The sequence below is a fragment of the Uranotaenia lowii genome, chromosome 2, assembly GCF_029784155.1.
Source record: "Uranotaenia lowii strain MFRU-FL chromosome 2, ASM2978415v1, whole genome shotgun sequence".
Taxonomy (NCBI): domain Eukaryota; kingdom Metazoa; phylum Arthropoda; class Insecta; order Diptera; family Culicidae; genus Uranotaenia; species Uranotaenia lowii.
In genome coordinates, this window is record NC_073692.1 from 394,788,135 (window position 1) to 394,798,643 (window position 10,509).

At 39.0% G+C, this 10,509-nt stretch overlaps 1 protein-coding gene across 1 annotated transcript; it reads right to left on the reverse strand.

Moving 5' to 3' along the window:
• Positions 1-7,212: 7,212 nt before the first annotated feature.
• Positions 7,213-9,873, reverse strand: LOC129743293 (uncharacterized). The gene has a single exon (XM_055735279.1). It carries the CDS (start codon positions 9,871-9,873, stop codon positions 7,213-7,215), a length of 2,661 nt encoding a protein of 886 aa, XP_055591254.1.
• Between the last annotated feature and the right edge of the window lie 636 nt (positions 9,874-10,509).

Consider the following 10,509-nt stretch of genomic DNA (forward strand, 5'->3'; position numbering starts at 1 on the left):
CAATAGATGGCACTGTTTCAAGTCAATTTCCAACGTATTTTTTGGATTTCAGCATTTGAAATTTTATACACTTTTTTTAAGATTTTTGGTTCGAGCTTGTACGTCTGTTCTCTGTGGATTTTTTCGAGTTTCGTCCTTCCGTGTTTTCGATTCCAGTTACGCCTGCAAGTTTCGCCCAATTTATCGGCCGTTTTTATTTCGGTTTTGAAGTAACGTCCTTTGATCCTACACGAAAAAACTAATTAGGGCGTTTTGGCCCTACACGAATAGAAAAATTAACCCCATTTTGAATAGGCGTAACTTCACGTTCCAACGGAAATGCATCAACAGGAAGTTTCTCCCAATTGAATTTTATTAATAAATTGAAAGTTTTAAGTGATTTCAAGATGGAATCGCGTTTATTAAGTAAAATGGAACCGCGTACATCCAGAATGATCGTTAACTCGATTTATTTACATTTAGCAGTTTCGCCCTTGTGGTAGTGGAGTGCAGGAATATAAGAAATCCGTAATATAAAAATAAATTAACGAGTCTTAACTTTACCGTTTACTAAACAAAATTGAACTTTAGTTTTGATCGTATACTACCCAATTTTGGTTTTATTGTTTGATCGTGTATGAAATTACAAGTCAACTGATCCAAGATATTAACCAAACAGTAGCGCCACAAAGTGCTTTAGAGAATTTGAGAAACTTTTAGAAACAAGCATATAATTAAAAGGAAATTAGCTCTTAATATTATTTTTTAATAATTATTGGGCAAAATTTTGTCATTAGAAGGTACTTGCAAGACACGCTGACAGGAATATATTTGATTTCTTACAAAAATTTTTCGAAAATTGTGCAAACAGCTCACACAAGAGCAGACATTTTAGAAGTGCATTTTTCATAAATGAAATACAACTTTTAAGAGTTGTAAATCTAGAAAAAATCTAAATAATTTTAAATCTTCTTCCAGTACAAAAAACAACTCAAACACTCCGTTGATTCCAGAAAAAAAAAACCATCAAATTTGTTACTTTGGTTAACCGAAATCAGGATAAAATTCCAGGTTTTTTTACCAGGTTTTTCCTTGTAAGAATGCTTTCCAAAACAGAACTTTCGTAAATTTAACTTACAAATATCTCCAACAATTTTTTTTAATTAATGTTTTTTTTTGAAAATATCACTTTTTCATTCAAAAACTTTTAAAATACTTAAGTGTGTTTTCAATAGCAAGAAAAACACCAGTTTTTGAAACTCAATTTAGCGCTTAGTAACTATCAATATTTTTTTCAGAAAATATTTGAAACACTAGAAGAAAACCTAAAGAGAGATTTCTGAAGAAAAAAGCCGTAGTAAAATGAGTTTTAAATTCATCGAAAATTTACACCCTTTTATTTACCGTTTTTCCTAACTACAAAACGTCAAACATTTACCTGGCATCGTGGATTGGTGCTGGCATTTGTGACTGGGTTGCCAGGTGCCCAGATTTGTCTGTAAAACACAGACTTTTGACCCTTCGTCCTGGTATTGGTCAGACACAGATTCTGCCCTGATTTTTGCTCAGTAGGCCCAGATTTTACAGACTTTCAAAATAGAGTGATGAAATCAATATTCATGTATCGGATGTGGTCCGTAATTTCCAGATTATACTAGAAATTTAGCTTGTATGCATGGGTATTTCATTCATTTGGTAGTTCTACACTCAAAGATAACTCGAATACAAAATTTAAATAGCGCTCCCCCCCCGCCCTCCCGCTCGCATTTTAAAAATTTTTGTTTTGTACCCAAATTTGTGACCTTCCTGGTGCACAGACATGCCCAGACTTTGGTTCCAAATTGCCCAGATTTTTTATCCTCAATACCTGGCATCCCTGATTGGTGATGATGTACGGCTGCATCGAAGAAAAGATGAGTCCTCCCTCAGTCTATTAACGAGTTTTACCGAACACAGTAACGCAGGCTTAAATTCGGAACAAAAAAAAGAAAACAGAGTCACCACAGCCCTAATGAAATGTTGCGCTAGATTTGTAGAGATGAGATGAAGGATATGCAGAAAATAAATAAAATTCAATAAAATTACTGTTAAATTCGACAACACTGAAGATAAAGTAAATGTAACAAATTTCTATGCCATCGTTTAAAACATTTGGCAAAACAAACAAAACAAATTCAGTCATTGATCTGATCTTATGAACGACAGGCAAGTCTGAATAAATATCTGAATTGAGATTCGTAAGAATCGTAAAATCATGACTACGGCGTAGTGGTAGAATAAGCACAGGGAACGCAGATTTTTGCTTTGATTGTTCGATTGCTAGAAATTTGAGCAAAAATTGCGGGGGCTGACTTTTTCTCTCGTTTGCAAAAATAATTGCTAAATTGATTGCTAAATGGCTAAAGTTCTAACTGGTCAAATTTCAGATTTTTTTACCATAATTCGGCCACGAAAACTTTGTGTGTACGGCTACTGCACTAAAAATTTGTTTTTAATTCGGCGCCTGTAGAAAAGACGGATTGGCTTGAGAAGCGCAGATTTTGAAGACCGCTGCTACTGTGTGTTTCTGATTCGACCTCAGGAGATCAACTGGAAAAGCACAGATTACAAAGGCTGTTGCTAATAAAATTTTCGAAAAAAATAATCCTTGACAAATTAACTTTTTGAAATCATTTGAATCATTTGAAATTTGATGTTGGTGAACCTACTTGATTGAATGTATAACTGAATGACAATTAAAAAGTTTCCATCCAATAGCATGTGTCGTGAAAATTTGCTCTTCCATTAAACTTTGAAGGAAAACCAGGCAATTTCGATGATACAATCGGGCTTAACAGTTTATTTTTTCCTGTAGAGATTATTTTGTCAAATTTTGCAAGGTTCCCAATACCGCCGGTAGGTGGAAAAGCCAGAAAATGATAGGATTTTCATTCTAAGTGTCATGTCTGTATGGTCAGTGATTTAACTTTAAAAATATGAAAAATCCATTTAACATGTTTGTAAACAGTTCTGTGAATTCTTGCAAATATATAACAACTAGCTGATTTTACCCGGTCTTGCTCAGGTTCGCATAAAATAAAATCAAAATGAGTCGTTGGACTTCTCAAAATTTTGGAAGTTTTGCATTCATCATTAGATATAAGAAATTTTGGAAATTTTAAGCCATGTCGATTAAGTTTTGTTGTGCGAGGAAGAATGACCTTAACGGGTTAAACTCCTATCAAAAAAGAAAAAAAAAGTTTTGTTGTTTTTTTTAAGTTTTGATTGAGATTATTTATTGTTTTTCTCGTGTTCATGATTTTGAAAAACTTATAGTTATGAGGTTTGTTTTTAAAGAAATTTAAAATTATTTCCCTTGATTGCTTGTTCATCCTATCATAAGCTTGCCAGATTGCCCGGTTTTATCCGGATTTGCCCGGACATTTGATGCAAAATTTCGAGAAAGTCCAGTCCGGCCCGGTTGCCCGGATATCGTGAAAAAAGTCCGGATATTGCCCGGATCTTTTTCACATCTTTCACAAAGAAACCAAAAAAAAAAATCAAAGTTTTTCATTAAGTTTCAGCAAAATCGACTCACGGTATGGAAATTTTCAACGGTTGTTTCAAATAATTGCGCTGCTTTACTTTTATAAACCTTTAAAAATTTAAGTGTTCCAAAAAATTTTTGGAAGTCTGCAATTTTACATTAATAAAATATTAATTTGCATTTTTTCTTTGCTTTTATATATAATAACACCTAAATTTAGCCCGGTTTTTGGATTTCAAAAATTGAAATCCTTGCCCGGATTTTGCAAGGTTTTTTTGAAAAAATGCCCGGAATTGCTAGGCCCGGATGGGAGTGGAAAAAATTCTGGCAACCTTATCCTATCATAACAAACATTTTTTTCACCCACCATTTCTAAGGAAGCTTGAATAGCTTTTATCTGATTTTTTTTTTATCTTCAGCTGCTGAAACCGTTTGTTAAACTTTCACATCCACATTTGACATTTGATTTCACATTTGATAAAAATCTTGTTTTGAAGATCATCCTGCTTTTCAAGTTGGATGATCTCCCTGTACAATGGTATATTCAAGTTTTATTTACTTAGAAATTTTCAAAAAAGACTTTCGAATATTGTTGAACCATGTTTAAAACTCACTTTGCACTAGAGTGTCCATTTCCCGGCCGTTTTCTCATTCCCGGGAATCGGGAAATCTGGTGGCCTGTTTCCCGGGAATTCCCGGGATCCCGGGAAATATTCAAAAACATGTATGTATGCTATTCGATTCAAACCTGTAGTGCATACAAGCCCATAATTTGTTCAAAATGTACTCTTCATAATGTTTTTCAACTTATTTTTTATCAAATAACTCAACCTGTTTTCAACAATAATAAATTGAAAACAGTCGAATGAACAATAAAATAGCCTGAATAAGTCAAATGAAGAATTCATTCATGCAACTAGGGGTTGATAAAAAAATGTATCTTTTAGTTTGTTTGATTTTTCCAACCTTTTTTCGTTTTTCTGAACACTTTACAAATTTTCTTTTTATATGAAGAAAGCGATGTCTTCTTCATTTTTAAGTTTTCAAACAAATGCATAAATATTACTTTCAAGAAAACGCAATCTGCCGATCTGCTGCGCGATATTTCATATGTTTTTCGAAGTGTTTTGGGTTTTCGTTCATTGAAAAAGGTGAGGAAATACATATCATATTTTTAAACTTATCTATTTGAGAAATAAAAAATGCACCAAATGGCTCCAAAGCGTCTACTGCTTCAGGAATCGGCATATTCTCAATGAGTTTTGTATGACTACATTTTCAAAAAGATCAATAAGAATAGTTCCGGAGGCTATTAGGCTTTCCCAGAGTTAAAATTTCATACATGTCGGGATTTCCCGGGAATGAAACTACGATTCCCGGGAATCGGGAATTCCCGAATTTTTTAAATTCCCGGGAATTCCCGACCGGGAAATCCCGGGACGGACACTCTACTTTGCACGTTTTCAATAGTATGTGTGCTTTTTAAAATCACACTGCTTTATGAGTACTTGTTCTTAAATGTTGAAAGTTTCACTAATAGTTTTTTGAAGTTATCGAAAATAAACTATCTGTGACCCGAAGTTACCATTATAATTTTAAGAAATAGATTTAATTTGAGTTATATTTCAATGTTTCCATTGTTGGTAACAATCATCCCATCAATTATTGCGAAAATTGATCAATGTTGTCAAATCACATTGATGACCAAAAATGACTCAGAAGTTAGAAATTGGCCAATGAAATTGAATTGTATATAACCCAAAACCTTAGGTTTAATTTCCTAATCAATTTTCTAAACCATCGATTGAATTTATCGAAGGCTATCGAAGCGTTAAAATCGCAGCCTGGGACTTATAACTCTGAATCTAATTAATTTATCTCTCTCTATAAAAAATCCCAAAAATATGAAAATGGTTGGCTCTTAAAAGCTGGAATTTACGAAAATCGGTTCATAAGTTTTTCAACACTCAGTCAAAATAGCTGTTCGGCTGAAAAAGTAAATTTATTGTTCACTTTTCAGTTCACTGCATGTTTTTGTACACCCGCCAGCGGCGTTAAATAAAATGCACTTCGAAAGCCACTACAATTTTAGTCAATATATTCCTAACAGGCTAGTTGTATTTTTCAATTCAAAATGTAGCCATATTTTGCATCCCAATATCTCGTACCGGTACCACGTGCTTTGAATAGAAGGAGGACAAAAAACACCCGCCAAAACTTTCCCTTTCAAATTTTTAATGCTCAGCAAGCTTCGATTTGCTATCCAGTACACGTGAACTCTGGTTGGTCGTTTCTAATGCCCAGCCCATGGTGATGGTGAAAACAACCCCGCCAAAGGAAACGAAAATTAGTCGACAAAAAGGGTGCCATGACTTTTGATTCGTGGGAGAAAAAACGAAAGTTGTATGGGAGGGTCCCTTTTCTTAAGTGAGAGGGGCTCAAAACTGTTACTAAAACCTTACCATGGTCCAAACACATAACTGTACCAAATTTCAGGCTGATCGGTTAAACGGTGTGGATTAGTATAAGGTGCATACAAACAAACAAACATATATAGTCCAACTCATCTTTATATATTAGAAGAAGAAAGAAGAAGAAGAAAGATTGTGTAGGTACGCTATATTTGAAATAAAATTTAAATAGTCTATTTATTTCTCTATACAAATCACAAATATTACAGATAAAATAGCAAAAAAAACAACATAAACCTTCGTTTACGGTTTAAAAAATGAGCAATTAGCCGGTGAAGATCATATATACCCGGATTACCATTTGGCTATATCTTCAAAACGGCTGATTAAATTTTCTTAAATTCTACTGTTCCGGGTTGCGGAGGAGTAATCGAACGCCGATCTTTTTAGCAGCTTTACAGACAGCTTTAAGCTGTAATTTTATTGAGGAATTAGTTTAGGGATATAATAAAAATGAGAAAAAATGTAACTTACATAATTCGGTGCGATTCTTATTCTAATAATTCCGTCAACCTGAACGTTAAATGGGACTTGCCAAATGCTGTGAACGGAAAGGGAAAGTTTCAGCACATTCGTCTTTGCATGCGACGTTGCTTTATCAAATCTGAGTGCCTCAAAGGCGATATTTTTATCGGCACTGTCCACTACAGTTTCCTAGCTCTTCTGATTATTACGACAACCGGAGCACGCTTAATTTGACTGGCAAAATGCTGAGGACGGAAAAGAAATAATTCAACACCCGTCTTTGCATGCAACGTGGATTTCTTTAAACCTGCCTTTAAACTATGGAATAGCCTAGCGCTAATATTTAACAGTTCCGTCAATCGGAACTCGCGAACAGGCCAAATGCTGTGGACGGAAAGGAGATAATTGAACATGCGTCTTTGCATGTGACGTTAATTTTGGCAAACCTGAATGACGCGAAAAGCAGTATTAGAAACGGCACTATCTACAACAGAACTTTCACTAGAGTTTTAGTAGGTCACTAGGTAGGTATGAATTAATAGGCTAATATTCCAATTTTAGGTAGGGTTAACAATTAATAATTTAGCATAAGAAAACGATCTGGAGTCTGCGAACTTTTCACCGGATATGGTCCTGTCATCCGTCGCTGCTTAAGAAAACGTCAACCCGCTCGCCGCTGAACTGCAGTTGAAGGCGCCGACGTATAATGGCGCGACGCTTGAGCTGGACCAGTGCACCCAGTTGCCAACATCCCCTCCCCCGTAACACAGGTCAGAATGATCCTGGGTTACCTCCTACTGCGACGTCTAGTAATGCAAGTTTTGAGACCGACTGCCTTGTGAGCCCCTTTTGAGTTTGAATGATCGCCTTTCTAATTCGCCCGTCTTGCCCAGGAATGACCTCGTTAACCCTGCCTCGCACCCAGCCGTTTCTTCGTGCCTCATCTACAATGATAACGAGATCTCCAACGCCAACCGGTCGCGTTTCACCAAGCCATTTAGAGCGACGTGTAAGCTCCGGCATGTACTCTCTAACCCATCGACGCCAAAACATATCCGCTTGATGCTGAATCTGGTTCCAAGCGTTCTTCAACGCAAACGCTTCTCCAATCGGTTCAATTGATGGCTGCTTCACACCGTTGGAGCTTCCCAGCAGCAGATGGTTAGGAGTGATCGCCTCATTTTCTTCAGCTTCCAAGGGTAGATATGTCAGAGGTCTAGAATTGACGATACTTTCAGCCTCAATCACAAGTGTCCACAAACCTTCGTCGTTTAATTTCCGATTTGCACTGATGCTGCTTTCCATGGCCGTTTTTACGGAACGCACCATTCTTTCCCAGGCGCCACCCATATGGGGGGTACCGGGAGGAATGAATATCCATTTGGTAGTTGTATTAGTGAATGTTGAACTGAGTCCCTCTTGAATATTTCGTACCTGTTCCTGCAGCACGTTGTCCGCCCCTCTAAAGTTGGTACCGTTGTCGGAATAAAACTCCAGTGGGGATCCACGCCGATCGATGAAACGACGAATTGCCAGGATGCAGGACTCCGTGCTCAGGCTGAACACCACCTCAACGTGAACGGCGCGCAATGTCAGGCACGTAAAGAGTGCGATCCACCTTTTCGCCGAACTCCTTCCGACTTTGACGAAAATTGGGCCAAAGAGATCAAGCCCAACGTAGGTAAACGGCCGTGTGTACGAGGCCAATCTTGCTGCTGGTAAGGGGGCCATCCTAGGAACCTGTGGTCGGGTTTTATACACTCTACAGTATTGGCAGCATTTTATCACCTGCTTGACGCGAGAGCGAGCTTGAGGAATGTAAACAATCTGGCGAAGCTCGTTAACGACTGTCTCGAAATTAGCATGTTTGAACTTACGATGGTAGAAGTCGATTAGCAGTACTGTTACTCGATGCGTCTTGGGTAGTATAACGGGAAATTTGACGTTGTCTCCTACGTTAGCGGCAGCACCGATTCGTCCATCTACTCGCATGACACGGCGCTCGTCCATGTAAGGACAAAGCTTGTAGAGTTTGCTTCCTTTCTCCATTGGAATGTGATTCGAACTCGACTTCTGACGGTGATAACTGAGCGTAGACATTTCTTCTAGGAAGCCCGACCATTGAGCTGTCTGGAACAGGTAGTTTTCTGCTTTCTGTAATTCAGTTTGATTGAGACGAACTCTTTTCAAGCGGGATTGTAGTTCAGCTTGATTGAGACAAGCTTCTTTCCACCGAGGTTGACGCTTCTCACAGAGGTCGACGTATCGAAAAACGTAAGCCATCGTCCTCAGCATTCGTTCCCATTTGGAAAACTTGGATGAATCAATTATCGATTCTGGGATGGCTGCAGATTCGTGGATTAAGCAATGTTTTTGTTCTTCCTCAGTCGGTTGAATGGATCTCGGCTGTGGCCAATTCTCTTCTCTCTGCAATAGAAATCCTGGTCCTTTGAACCAGAAATTATCCGTATTCAATTGATCTCCTTGTCCCTGCTTTGTAGCCATGTCCGCAACGTTTTGTTTCGTAGGTACCCATCGCCAATCAGCAATGGAAGTCGTCGACAAAATCTCCGATACCCGGCAAGCTACAAATTGCGAGTAGCGCCGATGGTCTGACCGAATCCACGCCAAAACGGTGCTTGAGTCTGACCAGAATATTGTTCGTGTAACGTTCACCTTGTGTCCTTCCTTGATAAAAGTTTCCAAGCGTGCTGCCAAAACCGCAGATTGCAACTCCAGCCGGGGAATCGACCAGTGGCGTAAAGGAGCCACTTTGGTCTTGGCTGCAACGAGGGCACACCGGAAACCGTCTGCCGAAATAGGGATTCTAAAATAGGCCACCGCTGCATACGCGTCTTCGCTGGCGTCGGCAAATATGTGGAGTTCTAGCTGACGATAGGAAGACTTATTGGCGCTTGGGAAGTAGCACCTTGGAACACGAACATCGGCTACCATCGGGAATTGCTCGATCCATTTTACCCACTTCTCGTTAGCTCGATCGCTTATTTCCTCATCCCACTGCGTGCCTGCACGCCAAATGTCTTGCAGCAGAACCTTTCCTTGGATTACGAAGGCCGCTAACAAGCCCAGCGGATCAAAGACGCTCATCAGGATTCTGAGTACTTGGCGCTTCGTAGGACGTTGTTTGCTTGCTATAAGATCACACAATTGTGGTTGAAAACTTGTTGAAAATGCCAGGAAATCATCTTCAGGCAGCCAATGCATTCCCAAAACTCTTTCGATGTTCGTATGTTCAAGATTCAGGGACCTTGGATCGGCAGATATTGGTTCTCCCAATCCTTCTAGAACCTTCGAACTGTTAGATCTCCATCCTCGAATATTGAAGCCTCCTTGAGCATGTACGGTTTTCACTTCTTTGGCGATTTCTTCAGTTTCTCTCTCCGTTCCAAAGCTGCTGAGGTAGTCGTCCATATAATGACAATCGAATATCTCTTCTACAGCCCGGGGGTAAACATTCTCATAATCTAGGGCATTTTTTCGTTTTACGAATAGCGCTGAAGCTGGGGAACACGTTGCACCGAAAGTGGCCACTTGCATAACAAAAACTTCCGGTTCTTTAAAGGGGTCTGTCCTCCACAGGAACCTCTGAGCGTGTTGGTCCTCTGGGCGAATACGGATTTGGTGGAACATCTCAGCAATATCACCAGACACAGCCACTGAGAATTGACGGAACCGGAAAAGCACCCATGGTAGCTTAGCAAGTTGATCAGGACCTTTGAGTAACATAGCATTCAAGGAGACTCCATTTACAGTTGCAGCTGCATCCCAAATCATGCGGACTTTGTGTGGTTTCTTTGGGTTCACCACTACTCCCAGTGGAAGGTACCATACTTTTCAACAATCCTCTTTCTGCAATTCTTTCTCAGAAGCGCGACGAGCGTATCCTTTTACCTGATATTCTTCAATCTGTTTCGTAACACATTCCAGCATCTCCGGGTTTCGCTTGAGCTTACGCTCGAGGCATTCATGGCGCTTCAATGCCATTGGGCGACTGTCAGGGAATTCGAAGTGATCAAATCTCCAAAGAAGGCCTGTTTCGAACCGGTC